The sequence below is a fragment of the Hemicordylus capensis genome, chromosome 4, assembly GCF_027244095.1.
Source record: "Hemicordylus capensis ecotype Gifberg chromosome 4, rHemCap1.1.pri, whole genome shotgun sequence".
Classification (NCBI taxonomy): domain Eukaryota; kingdom Metazoa; phylum Chordata; class Lepidosauria; order Squamata; family Cordylidae; genus Hemicordylus; species Hemicordylus capensis.
The window spans coordinates 167,837,530-167,859,284 of NC_069660.1; the positions used below are offsets into that span (position 1 = coordinate 167,837,530).

A 21,755-nucleotide genomic window follows, 5' to 3' on the forward strand; every position below is an offset into this window, starting at 1 on the left:
GGTGGAGGGCATTGGAGGTGCCCCCAAACCTACAGCACCCCCTTTTTTGGCCAATTTGGCCAATGCCTGGAGCCAGCCCTGCCATTATGGTGGGTGTTTCTGTGATTGGGAGACTGGGACCAGCGTGCCTTCTAAGATGTGCACATGCTCACACATTTTTGATGTCCGCTCAGTTAATTTTAGTTCCTGCTCAGGTTTAAAAAGGAAGGTCCCATTCTGAATGCATGTGCACACACACTGTCTTCATACTGCCACCCAGAACAAAATTCATTCCGCACACAGATGAAAAATATTAGAGAGAACACTGACTGGAAATGCACCCCCCCCCCAGCCCAGGACTGGCACCCCCCGCCCCATCACCATGAGCAGTGCAGGTGAGGAGGGTGAGTGGTGTGCCCACCAGTCTTTGCCCACCAGACAGTCTGGATGTCCACCCTGGCAGGCAACCAATGTTTTCTTGCATCGAGATCAATTGCTTTCCCTAGAGATCACCTTCTAGAATCCAGAGGATGCCATGGGAAGCAAAGACGCATGGATGGAGACAGCCTCTCCCTGGCCCCTACCTGCTGAACAGCTGGGTGCCACCCACTCTTTCTGGATGCTTGTAATAGTGTACAGCATCTTTAAAAATGTCTGAAGAGGCCTTTTGTCTACCTTCCTGCCCTCTTCTGAGATACAGAAGAAGAATACACTTGCTCATATATTATGTAGCTCTCCACAGATGTGCGTGCTGCTGCAGCTTCCAAATGCAAGGTGCTCTAGTGCACGCTTGCACAAATGCTAAAACTACATGAAGGACTTGCACAATTGCACCATTATGAAACTCCTTCACACAATTTTAGTGTTTTTGTAAGTTGCGTTTTCTAACACAGATTGCATGTGGAAGCCATAGTAGCACCCGCAGTGTGCACAACATCCGTGGAACACTGTGTGGTATGTGAGCCACTGAAACCACCTACGTGGTGTTATGCAACAATCAGGTGGGGAGCCAGCCGAATGGCAGCCTGAGTCCAGCCCTGCTTAGCAGCCCCCTCCACATACACCCGTGCACATTATGTCATGCGCACGGGGCCATGGCTCGGGCTGCAGAGGAGCCCAGAGTGAACTCCTCGCTCCTGCCCAGGCTACCGAGAGCCTGAACAAATGCATTCACTTGCTATGGAGCCTGCCCTTCTCCCGTCAGGTAGTGGCTCTGCCTGATTGGAGGTGGCTGGGCAACTGACGTGAGCAGGCGCTCACTGTAGCCGTGGTGGAGGCAGCAGTCAGCTGCTGGGGGGGTGCTCCCAAGGCGAAGGGTGGGCGTCCTTGGGGGTGGGATTAATCAGGTTGAAATTCCAGCAACGCGGAACTGAGCGCTGAAGTGGAGAAGGGAGTGGGACATCTTCTCACCCTGACTGATGAACATCCTGCTTCTGAGGCAGCGCTACAGCCTGCAGGAGTTACATACTAATACATGATGTGGTTGTCTTTATTATATCCCAGTTTTCAGATTAAGAGTTTCCAAAGTGGTTAATAAAACAAATCAAAATATCTTAAAACATAAAAAAGAAAGAATAATCAGTGCCCTGAGCAAACTCTCCATCTGTTATTTCAGGCAGCTTCCTGTGTTCCTGTGTTCCATCAAAGAAAACTTGCCTAGCCCTTTCGTCAACTGGTTCCTCTTTAAAATCATCACAGAAAAGTCTGTCCCCATCACCACTGGCTCAGGGCATTTTCATGCTGCTGTTTAATGTTATCTGCCAATGAGCTTATTGGTGGAGGTTGGAATTATTCCCAAAATATGCTTGAATAGTCACTTTTATTTTCAATGCAAGAATGTGCTTTGCAAAAGAATGCTCCTCGAGCTCATGAGAGAGTATGTGCTTAGAGTGCTCCTTCTGAAGCTTTCAGTGAATATTTATGAAGTAGTTAACTGTATTTAAGCAAGTGGAGGGAGGGCAGGTAGGGCTGGGGAAGAGCCATGTCTTGAAACCTGGAGAGCTGCTGTTGTAACTTATGTGTACTCTAACCTGGAGGAGGATACCTCACCCTAGCCATGACAAAAACTCCTTAAAGCCCGCAGACTCGGAGCAGCCCGCACGTGTCAGCTCCCTCGGAGGAGCTCTGCAACTCTGGGGATCTGGTGCCGCCCACCCCTCCGTGAAGCTCCTGCCCCATCCTTAGAAACCCATCCATGGTCCTCAAATCCTCAGAAGCAGAAGCAATGCTGCACCAGGGCTGAGCTCTGTCTGTCTGTATTTGTTTAGAATGTTTATACAGAATATTTATAGCCCAAGTACACTATTGCTTGGGGAGACGAGCTGAGAGCTCGCTTGGGCTCTCAGTAGCCTGGACCATGCCCCTTTGCGTGTGACATCACGTGCAAAGGGGGCGTGGCCTGGGCTGCCAAAAGCCTGGGTGAGCTCTCAGCTTGTCATTTCTGGCAGCGTCACCTGCCTGATAGGACGTTTCCCCCTTTCTCTTCCACCAGATAGGGAGGGGGAAAAGGGAAAACGTCCTATCGGACAGTTGGCACTGCCTGAAATAACTGGCAGAGCGTTCGCCCGGGCTCTCGGCAGCCTGGGTGTGGGAGGGGGGAGTTTGCTCTGGGCTTCTCTGGAGCCTGAGCCATGGGGCTTCGGCTACCTTTTTCACTGGCGGCCCAGGTTCTTTGAACCCGTTGGCACAATGGTGGCACGTTCTTGGGATGTATTGATATGGCAAACTAGACTGAGGCAGGAACTTCTTTGTGATCAGTAGCTATACTTGGTTGCCTGCATGTAAATCTGTAAGTAAGGGTATTTTTATTTTATTTATTTAAAATATTTATAACCCGCCCCCTCCTGTACACTACTGTTTGGGGAGGCTTGCAACATTAATAAAACAGATACAATGTAAAAGAAGAGACGAATAAAATTAAACAACTTAAGTTAAACTACTTTAAAGCCAAGCTTAAAATGGCAATTTAAATTACATTTTTTTAAAGTTTCAAATTAAAAGTTATTTAAAAAGTTAAAAACTGAGGAATATAAAGACTGAAGAACCTACCAGATATAAGCAGCAGATAAAACATTTAAAAGCCTATTTTAAAAGGTGTGCTTTTATTTTTCATTTTTTAAATACTGAGGGAGGGAGCATGGCAAAGCTTTTCAGGGAGGATGTTCCAAGGCCACCAAAGGGCCCTTTCTAGTTACCACCAACCGGATCTGTGTTAGTGGTGTGGCCATGAGCAGAGCCTTAGATGATGAACGGAGGGCCCTGGCAGGTTCATATGGGTGAATGTGGTCTGACAGGTACCCTGGTCCCAAGCTGTGTAGAGATTTAAAGGTCAAGTAAGGTTTTGCAGTTAGTATAGAGCCCAAGCCAACTGAATTCTGAGGCATCTTTTCAGGCAGAACAGAAAAGCTGTTCTCTGAACAAGTATATCTTATCCCAGCTATCAGACAAAGAACAAGCAGCTGCATAGAGATGGTTCCTCCCTGCCCTGCCAGAAAGTATTTTGTTTCAATTGGGAGTGCAAAAATAAGAGGGATGATACTTTGACCTCTGTCACTGAGCAAAGGAACAAGGGCTGCTGCGTTGTTTGTATTGTCATCCGCTATAAGTTGTTTAGGGGATCATTTGCTCAAAAGGGAAAATATACGTCTTCAACAAATATATATACAGTGTATGTGTATATATCTATATCTATATATTTGTGTGTCTGTCTGTCTGTCTGTCTATCTATCTATGTATCTCCTGCTGCTGCTAAGTAACTCCGGAGAGGGACATTGCCATCTGTGTTGATTGATGTATCCATTACATTCAGTGGGCTCAGATGAGCTTTGCCATTAGGTTAGTTAGGTGGCTGCTTTAGGCAGCCTGTGATTTAGGCATTATTAACGGTAGCAAATTGTTTATTTATTATTATTTATTATTATGATTAATTATTAACAGGGTATGCTCAGGCCAGTTTAGCAGGTTTTTCTTGCTCAGGCATCAAAGTGTCATTGCCCAGCCATGTCTCCAAAGTAAGGAACTGGCTGGAAGCATATGACCAATTTCACAATTCCTTTGAATCAAGAAGAAAATATACACTTCTAAAAAAACCAGAATTGACTTATGTGACAGTCTCACCATTGCTACTTCTGAACTCAGCTTGGTGTGATAAGTTTGTCCAGCATCCTCTGTCCTAGTTTGCTAGCAAGCAGGGAAACTATTTTGTTGTTCCCACTCGTCAGTGCCAAATCGCAAGCGGACAACCCTCTGGCATTCTTCTTTTTGATGTCTGCATTACATCTGGGAAAAGAGAACATCTGTTGTATGTATATATGTATGTATATGTTATGAAAATTAAAGGGTGGGGAGGGGAGGAATTACCCAGGGCCAGGCTGGCTCATAATGATATAATATTGAGTATGAGAATGTACCTGATCAAGAAATAGATACTATAAGTACTCAGTGCCCTTTGCAAACCAAAGCTTTTCAAAGCATTTGCCCAACTTACCCTAGCAAGACTTCAATGCATTTCTCTCCATTCAGTCCAAGCAAGATTGCTTCATGAAGAGCTGTGTTGTTAAGTCTAAGTGAAGGGGGAGAAAAGGAAAAAAGGTATAAAGGGACATTCTCATTTACTGATTCTACACAAAAGTAACAGCCATCAACCTGGGAATTCACCTTTAATCACAATCTGTAACATAGAGCTTACTTTTAGATCATATATATATCTGTTTTTGGTTTACATGGGTGCATGCATCTGTTGAAGATCAGGGCACTTAAGGATCACAGACCAACCAAAGAAAGATCAGGCAAACAGTACCTGCTGCTCAAATGTTTATGTGTGAGAAACTCTGACCTATTTGGATCATGGCAATTACCACCAAAGTGGGAAGAAGGTACAAAAAATGTTGCAGCAGGGATGGGGGTATGTGGGAATCATGGAGGTTTCAGAAAGCAACTAAGAAAATGAATACCAAGGGCACAAGATGTTTCTGAAGTGCAAAGAAAGTGATGACCCAAAGTGAACAGAAACATTTAGGAGTGAAATTTCACATTTGTGGCTGCATGAGAAGTGACTACTGGCAACCTTCCCTCCTTTTCACTGCCCCCCCCCTTTCCTTACCAAATAAATTTGGATCAGAATGAAATAACTGAAGATAGTTGACTTACAGTCCTGACTGATGATCAATATCTGCACCTTTCTGCACGAGAACAGGAATGGCTTCATGATGCTTGTTCAGGACAGCCAATGTTAGAGCAGGCTGGTCATCACTGTTGGTGCAGTTGGGGTCAGCACCCTGGAGTGTATGGGAAAAGGACAATCAAGTATTTCTCCCTCCCTACTCCACCCTCTTTTAGCATAGTGTACAATAGTTATAGTGTCCTGTATTCTACCAAAGACAACCATGGGGCTCTGTAGTCGCCAGGCGTTGAAACCGACTCGACGGCACAATTTACCTTTAGTGGCTGCATGAGAAGTGACAATATTACTATTGTGCAGTAGTGTGTCTTATTCAAAGGTTTTCAAGGAAGATCTGGTTAATATCAGGAATAATTATAATTCAAAGAAGTCTGCCTAAGTAGCATGTCCATTAGGGCACAGCAATTCCCAGGGTCAAATCTGACCACCTAGGAAGGACCAGCCCTCACACACCCCACTTATCAATCTTGATTCTTTGAGTGCCAAAAGGAGCTTTTGCATGCCCAAGAGAATTTTCCTGGATGCGCTGTAGCACAGGTTTGAAAGCTGTCAGACAGCTATGGATAGGGCCAAGATAAGCAAAGCTGGGACCATGCGCGTAACTACGATCGGGCAAGGGGAGGCAGTTGTCTGGGGGCCCCACTGCCTGGAGGTCAGTGACTCCTCATTGCCCCCTGCCCAGCCCCAAGGCCCCTCAGCCACTTGCCCTGTTCGGCGTCTCTCCTTATTCTCCTGGCCCGCAATGGAAGCAGCAGACAAGCTGCAAAGAGCTCCTTTTCTCCCGCTTCTCAGCTGATCGGCGGGTGAGCGGGGCTTCCAGGGAGGCCTCCGTGTAGGCCTCTGTGAAGCCTGAACTCGAGTAGGCCTCAAGCAAGCCAGGAAGGAGGGGGTAGCCAGAGTGGCCACCACTGTTCTCTGCAGCAGAACCCTTGCTGCCCTGCCCTGCCCAACCCAGTCCAGCATTTGCCAGGTAGAATGTGAACTCCTTTTTGTGGTTACCTTCCCCGCCCCCGCCCCCCACGGATATATAGGGATCTGCTTGCCATAGGGCTTTGATATGGGGGGAGGGACTGAGAAGTCTCTGAATATTTATTTTAAAACAGCTTGGAATATTTGCTGGCTTAAAAAAAAAACTATCTAAAAAGTCCTATAAGTGGCTTGTTTCATGGCAGAAAATTGCAAAAACTTCTGGAACAAACAGTATTATATTTATTTTATTCATTCATTAATTTATAAATGCACTTATGTTCAAGTTGTTTTGCAACCCAGAAGGTCTGAGTGAGAACTGTGAAGCAGGTGTGGTGCTTTTATTTTATTTTATATTTCTTGCGTGTGAACTGCTCCCCAATAACTCGTAGGGACTTCAGGGTAAATCTGGCCAACATGTGAATGCAGCATCTCCATTCCAGAGGAGATGTGTGTTAAAGGGCTTTAAAAGCCTCGTGTGAAAAACCTCCTGGAATCAAACTTTACTGAATTTGTTCAGAATTCTGAGAAAACAGACATAGGCTCACACTGCATGGTTGAAAGTCTCCTTTGCTAATCTGCAGCGAGGGGGCCATTTTAATCATTAGTGTTTCTAGTGTGTTCTAGGTATTAAAAGTAGCACAAATGTATAGTACTCAATGTATATCACTATATATTGTGAAGTGTGCGTGTGTGTATTCAGTGAAATGTATTTCCAGGCAGCATACTTATTTTGGAATATCAGACTTAAATCCTTGGGGGCCTGGGGTGTGCGGAGGCCCTGGACTTTGAGGGGGGGGGCATTTTAAAATCTTGCCTCTGGGCCCACTCCAACCTTGCTACGCCCCTGGCTGGGACTTTTGCTGGTGGTGCAGAGCTGTCAAAGTTAGTTTTCTTGTTTATGGATGATATTTCTCCTGTGTGTGTGGGATGTACACTCCAAATGGGATTTGAAAATGAACCCGCATTTGTGCCCTACTCCATTAGTTTTGGAACTAATGGTACCCCATCTTATTTGTTCAAAAACCAAATGCACAGCCTAATCAAGGCCATTTGTCCTATCTGCATTAAATTTGTATGGAGAATCTATAAGGTAATATTTGAATGTGGCTATATTTCATAATGTTCCGACAAAGAATGGCAATTATTTTAGTCTACAAAGAGCCTATCTAGGCAGAAAATTGTTCCACCTTGGATGTTTATTTCCATGGTGGAATTTGCTGGATGTATAAACAACATATGGGCCATTCCGTATTTTTCTGTCACAAATAGCTCTCAAATCCACAAAAAAAGGCAGAACAACCTCCCCACCCCTGGTTTTTGCTGTGTTGTATATGCAAGCAGCTTGAGCTTAGATTTCCATGGGAGGTGTAGGTGGGGCAATGATCTTCTGTGGGTGAGGAGGAGTGGGTTTTCTACCTCTCTTCCTCTTCCCACTTCTAGCCTCTCAGGTTGCTGTTGCTATGAGCACACACAAGCACACACACACTCTCTCCTCCTGTCCTCTCCTCTCCTCCTGTCCTTGCTGTGCTCCTGGGTTCCACAATTGTTATTTCTCTCTTTTCCCCTCCTCCCAAGGCTGTGTTTCCTGATCTTTCCCGTCCTGCTGCTGACTGTGATTCCCTCCCTCCCTCTCCTCCTCTTCCTTCTACCACTGCCAAGAGAGTGCACAAGAGAGCAAAGTCAGGGGCTGGGACCAGCAGTGTGTGTGTAGCCCACGCTTGTTCTGGATTAAATACAGTGCGGGAATCCACCAGTCCTGCTGCCACAAATGCTCCAGTCTAGATGACCTCAACGATTGCTTCAGATACAGTTCTCCTGTGTTTCCTACTGTTTTGGGGCCCAACCGAAGCATATTGTAACTTTCTCCTTTTGGCAGTTTTGAGTGTCAAAAACTCAATGATATTGCAGCATCTCCTTTTTGCTATTTTGATGGAAATTTTTTGTAAATTTTGTAAAGTTATGCACACAAATTAGTCAGCACATGCTCACTGCCAATGTGACACTTCCCAGATACAGACTGCTTTCCAAAAGACAAATGGCTGTCTAATGAGCCGGGTGAAGACTGAGCATATCACTAGAAGGCAGAAGGTGGAGGGAAGAGGGAACTGCCAAAGCAACTTGATGGTCTTTGGCTTCCATCTACTCTGCATTTGTTTTGCCATCTATTATGTTTACTTGAATTGCAGTTTGACAAGTGAACAACATTCTACAGTTGTAATAAGCCATAAGTCTTAGCTTAGTGCCTACCCTCATGGGGGCAATATGGCAATAGCAACAATGGACTACACTGTGTGCCTAGTACACTTCTTGAACCATTGTGGAAAATCTTAAGATACAAAGGAAAACAAGGATAACATAGGGATAACAACAACATTGACCTACCATACAGGTAGGTAATGTAAAGAATACTAAGATAACATATGTTAAGTGCTTTCAGCACCTTAAGGTGCAGTATAAATGTATATAATTATATGCTTTTATTAGAACAACCTTAAATGTTGCCAAGTAGTGAGCAAGCATTTGAATTTTTCAGAATTCTTCAAACTAGATGCTGAATAGAACAAAAAAAGCAGAGAAAAAGCTGGCATGATGGGGGGAAACACAGAGATTAACCTCAAAAGGTGCTGAAAAAAATGCTATGTTTTATTTGTAAAAACATTCCAATTTACAGTTATTAAGCTTAATTTTCAATTGTAGCCACTCATCCTGAGAGGCAACTAAAAAGCAAGTTAAAAAAACCAGTTTGTTAATCACTATATCAGTGAAGTTTCTAACATTAACATTCAAAATATATCATTTAAAAACATCATTTATACACACACATACACACACATTTTTGTATTACAAGGATGCCCATGGGACCTGAATCGAATTATTCTTTATAGCATTGTTTCTTTAAGAATAGTGCACAAAAGTAGTGCTGACCCAAGAGCAGGGCACCCGTGCTGCTTCTGTACATCTGAAAACCACATCCACACTGCTGGAGAGCCTCCATGGCTCCTAACAATAGTGCCAGCGCTTAGCAATGCCACTCTCATTATTCCTAATAGGCCAGGTGTCGCTATGTGCCAATACTATCCTTAGGATTCATGGAGGCTCTTCAGCAGCATGAACATGGCTTTTAGATAGAAGGAGCATGGGTGCCCCACTCTTGAGTCAGCAGGTTCTTGCACAGTATGTGAGCCAGTGTTTAATATACTTGTATTGAGGGTAGCCACCTTAAGTGGCGCAGTGGGGAAATGCTTGACTAACAAGCAGAAGGTTGCCGGTTTGAATCCCCGCTGCTACTATATCGGGAAGCAGCAATATAGGAAGATGCTGAAAGGCATCATCTCATACTGCGTGGGAAGAGGCAATGGTAAACCCCTCCTATCAAAGAAAACCACAGGGCTCTGTGGGCACCAGGAGTCAAAATCGACTTGATGGCACACTTTACACTTTACTATTAAGGGTCCATGGTTACTCCACTATTCTATTAGTCTTCACAATGATAAAATACTGAGAAAAGCTATGTGTGCTATTTTATAATTCTTTCTATTACTATAAAAATCATATAATCTTTGCTTATAAAGATATATTGCTTTTTAAAATATTTCTTGACAGTCTTGTTTTTGGATGACAATCTATGGCCACAGTGGTAGAAGGCCAAGGATGAACTATATAATAAAATACACTAATATACACTAACAGGATAATGAAATTTAGCGGGTTTTTAAAAGAATAAAAACATTTATAAATAGGTTTTGAATGTCATCTTAATGTCATCTTAAATAGATTATGATGTAATGGCTAAATATATTTTTAAATTAGCTTTTTAGTTGCTTCTGATAAAGACTGACTACAATCAAAACTGTAAATCGGTGTGTATAGTATAAATCTATTTATACTATGGAGGCACATGGATAGAAATAAGCACTTTTCTTCTGATCCTAATAAATACTACCCTTAAAACTCTTTAGTGTCAAACGGCCTTTAAAAGTTTATATGATCCTGGACTAGGAGAGGGATTAATCCCTCATCCAGGCAAAAGGTGCCAAGAACAGCAGATGTGATTAGAGGTTCCAGGAGATGAAGGACCTTCTTGAGATATGAGGGCTCTGCAGCTCCAATTGCAAATCTCCCACTGCAACCTAGACACTTTCAAGTACATTGCAAAGCAATTGGAAGAATGGAGGCCTCAATGCACAGCTCTACAGTGCAGTGCAAAGAATAAAGCCATGCATTTGGAGTATAAGAAAGTCTCTGCCCATAATGGTATGACTAGGAATAACAGGAAGACCTGCCAGTTCTACAAGGAGCTTGAGAGGATTCTCGGCCACAATGCTAGTGTAAAGCCTAGATGCAAAGAGCCTAGACATGAGCCTAGAGTCTGAAGATCATCCAAGCCAACCGCAAAGGCTGTGTGGGTCTGAAGAATTATTCACATAGGATCTTCAAATGCACAGGAGTATTTTTTGCAAAATGTGTATAAGAGGGTTGCATGCTGTTCAGTGGATGTGTGGTTTCTAACATTCATCTTATTCCCACCTCTCCTCCAGACATAGCACAAGAGAGTCAGTCACCCAGTAGGACCCAGGGGAAAGATGGTCAAAACATACATTGATGAAGGTCAACTGGCGTGGATAGATCTTTGAATTGTGGGAAGGTAGATTCTCTGCTGTGCAGTTATTGTGGGAAACCCTGCCACTGGAGGGGGGTTTCTGTAGTTCTGGAAGCCCAGATGGGCTTTTCAAAACTGCAAAAAAAGGGGAGGAGGACAGGAAAAAGGAAAGGAGGGCTAAGGCAGGATAATCTGACAATGTTTGGCCCCTGCCCCAAATGACTTTGTACATGCCTGCAGGGCAAAATTGACTGTGGAAATTTTTTGGCCCTGCCCACATTTCAATTTGTGTGAGAGTGAGTTTTCCCAAATCGATGTCCACCATTTTCTGCTCTGGTCCACACAGTACCGGAGGTCCTCTCTGCTGCTTTGTTTTAATTCTGGAGCGCTCCAGCTGGAAGACTTTTTTTTTTTTTAATTGGTTTGGGTTTTTTTAAAGATTGAGCAGGCGACAATGGGGTGGAGAGATAGGTGTGAATGCTTCTTACAGAAAAAAAGAATCAAGTAATCCTTTAAAAATCAAAAGATTTAAAAACATTATAGAAACATTTGTTTTTAAAGGGATGGCAAAGGGGCAGCCACAGGGTGGTGAAAGATGGAGCTACTATTATTACTATTACTGATATATATGTACCGCTCTTCAACCAAAGTTCTCAAAGCAGTTTACATATAAAAATAAACAATATATAAATAAGAATCGGAAAAGGAAACATAAGGCAGATATCAGCAACAACGATGTCAGGTGCAAAGGGAGCATGCCTTAAAGGCAGGGAGAGCCGTTCCGGCCGTGCTGCCAATGCAGCACAGGCCGATCTCTCTCCTAAACAGGGCCACGTTGTCCTGTTTGGGAGGGAGATCGATCGGGCCTGCTGCGTTGGCAGAGAGACCAGGTTTGCTAATGCAGCGTGGGCCAATTTTGGCTCCAAACGGGGCCATGCGGCCCAATTTGGTACCAAAATAACACCCCCCGCATCTGACATCAGACGCAGAGGGCATGTCTTGGGCCACGCTCATGGCCCCTGATAGGTGCTGGCCCGGGTTCTTTGAACCCGTGCGCCCAATGGTGGATCCACCCCTGCTTTGTTTGCTGTTCCTGAGTATAACATAATGGGGTGAATGGTCAAGACCACTCTAGCTTGCTAATTCCCCCACAGAGGTGCAAACACATTTAGGGGTATTCTCCAATCACCCCAGACCACAGCAGTTTCATTAGGGCTTCCACTAGTTAGTATTACCTTACCTGTGAGTGTCCCAATTTCACTGGCCTACTAACAGGCTTGTGGCCAGTAAAATATGCTGTTAGCTATACTAATCATTATGATAATGCAAATTAACTAATTCCTAACTCTTTGTGGAGCCTCGCTTTTCTAAGTGTAAATAGAGTGCTGATGGCTACCAGGTATAATCTTTCAAGTGAGAAATCTGGTTGGCACAATTTCACTGATGAGGGTTAAAAAAAAACAACAGAGCAATTCTGAAGGTGTCAAGTTTATGGAGTCATCCAAAGCAGTCTCATAAAATACACAATCATCATTTACCTGAGAAACCCATACAGAGATGCTTGCTTTAGAAAGCACTATATAACCGATCCAAGCTTCTTTTCTTTAAGAAATTAGTTTTATTTGAAGCAAATGGAACAATGTGTCAGCAATTTAGGTAACTTTATGGCATACATCTACTGTATTGTTTGATTTACCTTTGAAGAATGGATAACAGTAGTGCAAGCTTATCTTGGAATGTTATTGGAACTTTACCTCATCAATCAGTTCTTCTATCAAAGAAGGTTGTCCTTGTCCTTTGGGGCCCACTTCCTTCAGTAACTCCCTAGACTCAGTCTAGAAAAATGCAGAAATCACATTGCCAATATATACCAGAGGTCAAATTGTTTCTTTAAATATATACAAGCAAAAAGGATCTCTAGCCCATTTTAATTTCCATCAAAAACTGCATTTGAAAGCTGAGAATCCAGCTCACATAGCCAACATCCTGTTAATTGCAGAACATGCTGAAAAATACCCATTAATAGACTCTGAAACCTCATTAAGTTTAGAATGATAAATTAAAATTTTTAATTATATCGAATGACCTGTAAAATATTTATTTTTTATTTATCTATTTTTACATTTATATCCCGCTCTTCCTCCAAGGAGCCCAGAGAGGTGTATTACATACTTGAGTTTCTCCTAACAACAACCCTGTGAAGTAGGTTAGGCTGAGAGAGAAGTGACTGGCCCAGAGTCACCCAGCTAGTATCATGGCTGAATGGGGATTTGAACTCGGGTCTCCCCAGCAAGGTTGCCAGAACCTAAGGGGTATACTTGTGGGTCAAATGGGCCGTAAGCCAGAATTTGGCTTTTTTAAAGCCAAATCTGGCCAGCTAGCTCCCTGGTCCTAGTCCAGCACTCTAACCACTACACCACGCTGGCTCTCGTGGTGTATACGCTAGCTCTCATGGTGTATACGTGTTAAATATAAAATTCCTTCCATATGAAGCCAATAAACCAACATAATAAATACAGGGGGGAAACCTTAAAAAAACCCAGGCCAGCACCACACAAAATGGAAAAATGGCAGTTTAAGAAATGACATCCAGGAGGCCCTCTAATATCATAGAGGTAACGTTTGCGGAAACTGCAATATTGTAGTGCAATATTGCGGAAAGATTGCAATATTGAACCTAAATTGAGTTAGGTTCCTTAGTTAAACAATCCACTCTCATGGAGAGAGTGGATGGAGCAGCCTGCATGGGAAAAGTGGCTATTTAAACTTTAAACCTCACTGCACATCAGCTGAGGAGCACAGGGAGGTGTAAAGTTCAAACAGCCACCCTGCTATTTCTCAGTTGATGTGTGAGGAGATTTAAAGAAGTGGCTCAAGAAATCTCCCCACATGCCAACTGAGAAGTGGGGAATATGGCTGTTTAAACTGTATACCAATACAGGGATGGTGGTAAAAAACTGAATATCTGAAACCTGCCGCCACCACACACACACACAAACACACACACACACACACACTCACCTCGTGATAACTAACGTGGTACACAGGGAGTGTTGGACTAGGACTGCGGAGACTCAAGTTAAAATGCCATTCAGTTGTGAAACCTAGTGGATGACACTCGGCCAGCCAATTATCTCTCTGCCCAACCTACTTCATAGGGCTGTTAGCAGCACGTACACTGCTCTGGACTCTTTGGAGGAAGAGCAGGACATGAATGTAAAGAGGGGAAAAGGTGAAAAAACCTGCTGGTTTAAGACCAGAGTTAAAGCTATCTCATGCAATGTGATCAGTAATAAATGTGCAAATGTTGTGCAAATGTCACAAATTGTGCTGGTTTATGCCTACATTTTTGTTCGGTCTTTGAGGCTCAAATCACGAGGATGGAGAGGATGAGTGCCTGGTACCAGCAAAGATACCCCACGTTGTCCTGTACTGCCTTATGAAGCATCTGAGTCATAATGGGCTTTCTGTATTGCTTCAGAAAATCCCATTATGTTGCAGTCCCAGTTCCAGAGGAAGAAACTTGAACTCTCACATAATTCAGCATGGGAGCTCCAAAGCCTGGGCAACGTGGTCAGTCCCCTGGAGCACCAGGGCAAGCTACCCCTTCCACCTGTCACTGTTTTTCCTTCACATTGCTTTAACTACTCACTTGGGCCTCCCCACCTATCTATTCCATGTTTCCTCACCCACATTCTCTAAGAGTTCACATTCCCTAACAAATGGAATGGGTATTGCATGGGTTCTTACAGACTCATATCTTTAAAAAATATATTGTCAACCATTTTGTGTACATCAGAGTGTACATTAGTGTTGGGGAGATTATACTGATTGAGCTCAGGCAGGTTGAAAAGCAATGTAGGCAGTTTATGAATGAAATAGACTTTTCTATTTTATTTTCTATTAAAAAGTCAACACCCTAATGGTGTGCTGGTGCTTCTGACAGATTTGCCTAATCCAGCACTGATACTCACATGGGGCTGGGGGAGCAAACTTCAACAGCCTTTCCTTTCCCTGGAAGCACTGTGTCCCATTAAAATATGTCCCTTTTATAAAAGGTTCACACACACACCCCGTGAGTATTAAAAGTTGCCTCTTGATTCAGTTAGCTTTATTCTGTTAAACGTGCTGGTGCTGTTCTAGTTTGACAGTGAGGCAAGCTGGTCTTGTGGTAGCAAGCATGACTTGTCCCCTTAGCTAAGCAGGGTCCACCCTGGTTGCATATGAAAGGGAGACGATGTGTGAGCACTAAACGATATTCCCCTTAGAGGACTGAACCGCCACTCTGGGAAGAGCAGAAGGTTTCAATTCCCTCCCTGGCTTCTCCAAGATAGTCCTGAGAGAGATTCCTGCCTGTAACATTGGAGAAGCCACTGCCTGTCTGTGAAGATAATACTGAGCTAGATAGACCAATGGTCTGACTCAGTATATTGAACCATCACCAGGTGGTGGTCCATCCATGACAATGGTGAAAGCATAGGAGTCCCCACCTATGGAACACCTCCCTGATCAGAACAAAAACCCAAATCGAGTAGCAACATGTGCCGGACCAGAGAACACTTGGGAAAGGCCCATAGTTGTCACGGCCACTATGAACTCTCGAGCTGCTCCTGCCAATTCAGTCCCAAAGTGAACATTGAAGTCACCCACTACCCTCAACCTGGGCATCTCCAGTGCCAACTCTGCAAACAAATCTGACAGCTTGGTTAGGGATTCTGTTGGGCAGTGGGGTGATTGGTACAGCAACAGAAGTCTCAATCTATCCCTGGTCCCAAGACTCAAGTACACACACTCAATATAGGCGGGTGCTCCGATAGGGATCCTGGTAAGCGATATACTATTCTTATAAACCACAGACATGCCACTTCCCCGCCCACATCCTCTCACCTGCTCCACAATAGAGGATCCTGTAGGGAGAAGCTGGGACCAGACTGGACCATTAGCCTCTCCCAACTAGGTCCTTGTTATGCACACCAGATCGGCTCCCTCATCCACAATCAGATCATGGATAATTTCCAATTTATTTTGGACCAACCTGGCATTGCAAAGGAGCAAGTTGAGGTTCTGTGGGTAGTTGGCATTGTCCCCAAGGTCAAAGAGCTGACAGAGCATCTGGAAGGGGAGACAGTTATTATGTTTCTCTTTCTCCTTCCCCTATTATGACCTGCTGACCTGCCAACACTCTTTCATCTTCTGTTCCCCACCACCACTGAAATAGCTCCTCTCTGCTGAAGAGCCACACCCTCCACCTCTCTATCCCTTAATAAGCTAGGACACATCCTTCAGCCTAACAGAGCGGCAGTCTTATAGTGGTATGGCCACAACACCTTGTGTTACTGTCCCCAGCCATCAGTCCCTCCACTGAAGACCCAGCCACCCAAGGCTTTGACAACTGGCTTTGGTGGCCACCTACAGGCAGGCTGCCTGGCTGTGCCGTCAGTGGCTGCAGCTGCCTTAAGTAGTCCAAGAAGAGGAGGTAGGGCGGGCAGCTAGCCAATATGCTGTGTGCATGTGCATGGGTTTTTCTCTCTTTGTGTGTGTGTGCTTGTGTTTGCATGTAATGTTTCTGTGTGTATGCATGTGTTTTTGAGCATTTGTATTATATGCATTTGTGTGCATATATCTGTTCATTGTGCATCTATGGTGTGTGTGTGTATTTGTGTCGTCTGTGTGCATCCATGTGTTACATCCATGTATGCTGCGTGCATGCTAGCTTTTCTGTTTGTGTGTATGTTTTTGTCTGTGTGTGCTTGTGTGCATGTGTTTGTGTTTCTACATGTATGTGTGCGTGCATGTTTGTGCACATTTTCAGATTCATTTCATATACCTCTCCCAAACCACCACTGTGTGGGGAGCCATTAGTGTTTTAACTACACACATTCTTTCTCCACAAGTGTATTTTATGCCCCCCTTCTTCCCCTTCCCTGAGATTTCATATCTCAGGGAAGGGGGAGGAACTAAAGGAAAAGGTATTGTACTTGCAATAGAATCCATTATCTGCCCCTGACCCCATCTATGCCAGAGTACTGGCAAACATGTCTGCATTCTGGCTTCATTGTCAAATCACTCACACACTGTATTGTACAGGAAAATCATAAAAAGTTTTCAAATACTGCTCAAAAGTTCACCATATCACTATAAGGCACTTTTCTGAGATAAGCCTGAACAGGGCACATCAGTTATTGTCACCAAAATTGGAAGAAATATATGGTACGCCTGGATAAAGTTTGGACAAAAAGAGTCAGTATGTCAATGTCCAGCACATTTTAATTTGCTGTACTTGTGCGAATTTTTTCAGACCACTTTAAAACTAGGCACATTTGTAGCCCTTATCTAGTAGATCACGCCAATTTTCAAGTTATTGGCGCAACATATGACAGATTTATAAGCAATAATATTTTGAGGCTTATAATGATGGGACTTTTTTTTTTTTTTTGGCTACTCATCTTAAGGGGCACTCTCATGCCCCTTTTAATGGTAGCCGTAGAAGGAGACAGGATGTATTTATAGATGAAAAGCAACTCAAAATGGGGAATGAAGGGTGGGGGATATTGTAGAAAAAAGAAGAGAAACAATTTCCTGCATTTCCATTGTCCAAAACAGTATTTCTCCAGCATTAAACAAACTACTATTAAGACTGTTTGCATCACAGCATACTTCCTACACAGGTGAAGCCTTCAGATTAAAACACATACGTACAGAAAGTTTGTCTTCGTTTTCTATAAACCTTTTTGTTTTCATCATTTTTTTGACTCTCATACCAGGACTTGAAACTCTCAGAGTCTCTTCACTTGCTAAAACAGAGAATACTATATTGAAATTCAAGAAATGTTAGGTTTCTCAATATTTACATTTTCTGATTTGTTATTGATCAGTTTATTAAATAATAATAAAGGCTGAAAGTCAGACTAGCGCTGCACTAGTGCAGCAGTGCTGAGTTCCAGCCTAAAGGTGCCAATGTCCGAGTGGGGGGAAGTCTCCCCGTCCTTCTGAAGCCCACTGTGTGTCACCAACTATGTCCTTGAGGGTTGTGTGTCCCTCAGGGACATCTTTTTGTGATGCACAGTGGACTTTGGAGGGAAACTGAGATTTTCAAAAATCCCTCCTTCCCCAGCTTGTGCAATGACACATCATTAACTTAGAACTCAACACTGCTGCACTAGCACAGTGCTAATTTGGATGCTGGGTTTTTAAAAAAACCCTTCTACATAAAAAATTAAAAACAATGGCTAACATGATGTGCAGTCTCACGGGGCTATGCAAGACTGCAGTGAAGCAAAAAGATAAGTTCCAATGCTTTAAAAACTCAGTAGCTTTGGAAGCAGCATTATCACATTTATCCCTATTAATGACTATAAGGGATACTATAACACTACTTCTGCAACCATTGGGTTTTTAAAGCTTATCCTGCAGTTTTGCTGAAGTCCTGCACACACCCTTATGACTCACACTGCACATCATGTTAGCCATTGGCTCACATTCTGTGCAATGCAAAGAGGGTGGTAGGAGCTCCAGCCACACTGCTGTGTACTTGTTAAAGCCGTCAAAGCTGTGCCTCAGGGCAGCTTCACTCCAGCATAAACTTGTACAAACACAGTTGCACAATAGGACACTCATATTTCCAGTGTGTGTCCTATTGTGTAGCTATGTGTGTGCAACTTTATGCTGGAGTGGAGCTGACCCAGGGTGAAACTCTGTTGATGCCGTTTACATGCATGCAGCAGTGCGGGTGGACCACCCGTGTTGCATTGCACAGAATGTGAGCCATTATAATGCATGTATTTCCAAAAGTATTATTTTAATAATACTTTTTAAAATAATAAGTATTATTTCCCACTCTTGTCACTCACCCTGTTTCAGGTCTGGTGTCACCAGCTCTCCCCTCTAATATGAGTCACCATGAGAGACATGCATTTAAAGTGTTCTTGGGCCTACTCATGTCCCATTTGTGTGCTACTTTTTGTGCTACATTTGTGTGCTACTGAAAGATTTAACTTTCAGATAGTTTAAAGTAGAAAATGCTTGAATAGGCAACAGTTCAGAGTGGATTTTACTTTGTTGCGGCATCTAATTTGTAATTTATAGTATTCCCTTACAGCAAATCAGCAAAACACAGAAGCACTCACCTAAACTTGCTTGAGTTTCATATAACCCATCTCTACCTGTTTTGCTGAGGCTTGTACTATGATAGCCAAATGTCACTGGTTTACTGGTCAGAAAATCCTGGACAATCATAAACATGAGAAACATAATTACATGCACGCACACACACAACCCCCCCCCCAAAAAAAACCCCCAACCAACCAATAAACAATTAAAAAAATAAAAAACCAACCAATAACCAATAAATAATAATAATAAAACCAACCAACCAATAACCAATAAATGCCAATATGGAAAAGGCCACAGATCAAAACATTGGTTTTCAAACTGTATTCCACGGACCTCTAGGGTTCATTAGCAGCTCCTCAATAAAACTTTGATGGTCAAAAAACTTGCCAGTTTAATACTAGAGTTAAGGCTATCTCATTTAGGCTTGTAGCAGATTTGAGCCCAGCCTTTGTCTCAGAGTAAGCCCACATGGGGGGAAGAAAAATGCTGAATCATTTCCTCCATGTTTACTCAACAAAGTCTGTTACTTTTAAAAACTTAAACTGCTTTCTCAGTAGCTGATTCGCTGCCACCATGCCCTAATTATTACAGGGTTTGCCCCCCCCCCGGATTTGGGTGAATGTCCAGGGAGACCCTCCTTCCCTTTTCCAAGGGGAAAGTCCAAAACCCTTCCATGTGCAGCCTACACGGGATGAGCACACTTGGTAGAGTGAGTTGCTGAGCAATCAAACTTGAGACATGTTTGCACCAGAGTAAAACCCCTTTTCCTGAGTTAAAAATCCACTGAGGCAGGTAAAATACAAAGAACAAAAAGAGAAAAAATCTTTATTCAAAATACTACAGACTGCTTCTGTCTGAGGCTCTCTCAGCTTTTAGTTACAGGTAACAGAAACACTCATTACTTGTAAGAATACTTCAAAAAGCACCCTCAGATGATATTGGGGCAGCACACTTTAAAAATGGTGGTTACCCAGTTGCACAAAACATAAAAGTAAGAAAGTACAAAAAAGCACCTTTGGGCACCTTTTGCAATGCTCTAGTTGGAAAGAAAGGGCAGAGGCTCAGTTTCTCTTAGTTTGTTATGTTACAAATAAAAACACAACAAACCATTTGTAAGGATTTGCATAGCACAAAAAGAAAGAAATCTAACGTGATCTAACTAACAAACTGTTACCTCACTAAACCCTTCAGAAGCCCAGAAGCCCTGACTTCCTTCCCCCTTGAAACTCACCCCAAATTCCAGGAGAGATTTCAAGCTTCCTGCAATCCTGTCTCTCAAGGATCTGCAGGTGTCCTTCCATGAGAGAATTCTTCAGGCTAGCTTTTGACCATGAGGCAGCAAAAGCTCCTCCTCACTAATGCTGTCCTCTCTCATTCTCCTCCTAGCTCTTTCTGAGAAAAAAGACATACTTCTTTTCCTGCAGCAAGGTCTTGCCCACCGTGTGCTGAGTGGCTGTTCCCTAGCCTGTCAGTCAGGTCAGGGTTCACTTCTGGTTCACTCGGGAGGGCCGATTGCTACAAGGCTCCAGTTCCACAAAGCCAGGAAATAGGAACCTAATGCTGATACCTTAAAATATATGCCACATAATGAATAATGATGTTGTGCAATGTCACAATTTGTGCTTGCTTACAACTTGCCCTCTATGCATGCACACTTTTTCTTGGTTTTTGAGGCCCAACTCAAGATGGGGAGGATAGAGTTTCTGGAACCAGCAAAGATGTCCCATGTTGTAATGTCTAATCAATAGTCAAACTTCCAAAACAAAGGAAGTTTGTCAATAAAAGGATTAATAAAAGTTTGTCAATAAAAGGATTTATTGTCAATAAAAGGATTAATCCTATTGGAATTGCTGGCCAGGAGAGGAAAACTATTTGCCTTTTGCTTTCCTCTACCTGCCCCCATGAAAAGATCCATTTTTTCAGAATGAAATCTTTGTAAAATCATATTAAGTCCAGGTCCTTTGGATCAGCTATTTGAATTAATTTCAAAAAACAGCCCAGAGAGAATGTGTGTGAATTTGCTCCCAGAGTCCCTTGACTGTGCAAATCTCAATCCCTCCAGAAAGGAATCTCCATCAGCCTAGACTAGAGAGCTGATTTCTCACTCTGCAACCAGCCAATATTCACAACCCTCATATTCGTCTCTTGGACTATGTTCCCTGTAATAGGGATTCTCAGATGTTATTGACTACAACTCCTAGCTTCCCCAGCTGCAATAACCTTTGGCTATGGGGATTATGGGAGTTGTAGTCAACAACATCTGAAAATGACAGGGAATACTGCTCCTGGAGCCCATTTGGGGTCGTGGTGAACAGCTTGTTGAAAATTGTTGACTCAATGTGCAGCAGCTGTGAAAAATTCTCACATTTATTCTAGAAAAACATTTTGGGAATCAGTGTTTGGTACTGCACAACTCTCTTCTAGTAGGAAGATTTACAGGAGGCTATAATTTTATGGACTAGAGTGATCCAGCACAAAATGACCCTTTGGCCAGGATTCACCCTGAGTTCAGTGAAGGATCCATATTCATGAATAGGCAGTACTATAACTTAGCTTCAGAGTCCTGAAGATTTCTCCATCCCCTCAGAAGAACATAAGAAGAGCCCTGCTGGATCAGACCCAAGGCCCATCTAGTCCAGCATCCTATTTTACACAGTGGCCCACCAGATGCTGCTGGGAAGCCCACAAATCAAATCAATCTTTATTACAGTCATGGACCAGCATAAAATATGAGGTTGATTACATATTAAAAGAGAAAGTAGCTAAAAGTATCCAGGATGATACCTAAAACCAAAGCAGCAGTTGCTGTTAAAACCTGTCTGTTACATTTGAAAAGCCAAGATATATAATGATTACTATAGAATTACTAGTATTTGCTAGTAACAGAGTGTTAGATAATTTCCTAAAGAATCATAA

At 43.1% G+C, this 21,755-nt stretch overlaps 1 protein-coding gene across 8 annotated transcripts in view; it reads right to left on the bottom strand.

Moving 5' to 3' along the window:
* Window positions 1–21,755, bottom strand: part of DZANK1 (double zinc ribbon and ankyrin repeat domains 1) — a 213,344-nt gene that overhangs the window by 57,270 nt on the left and 134,319 nt on the right. For 4 of the 8 annotated variants that reach the window (XR_008320750.1, XM_053313578.1, XM_053313575.1 and 1 more), the window contains exons 12-17: window positions 18,854–18,950; window positions 17,427–17,521; window positions 12,482–12,562; window positions 5,128–5,255; window positions 4,466–4,540; window positions 4,096–4,257 (exon numbers count right to left, since the gene is read on the bottom strand). Coding sequence is in view for 6 of the 8 variants with exons in the window: in XM_053313578.1 (XP_053169553.1) it covers window positions 4,113–4,257; window positions 4,466–4,540; window positions 5,128–5,255; window positions 12,482–12,562; window positions 17,427–17,521; window positions 18,854–18,950 (621 nt within the window). In the remaining 2 variants the exon portion in view is untranslated. The other 4 variants (XM_053313580.1, XM_053313579.1, XM_053313577.1 and 1 more) reach the window with 3 other exon arrangements.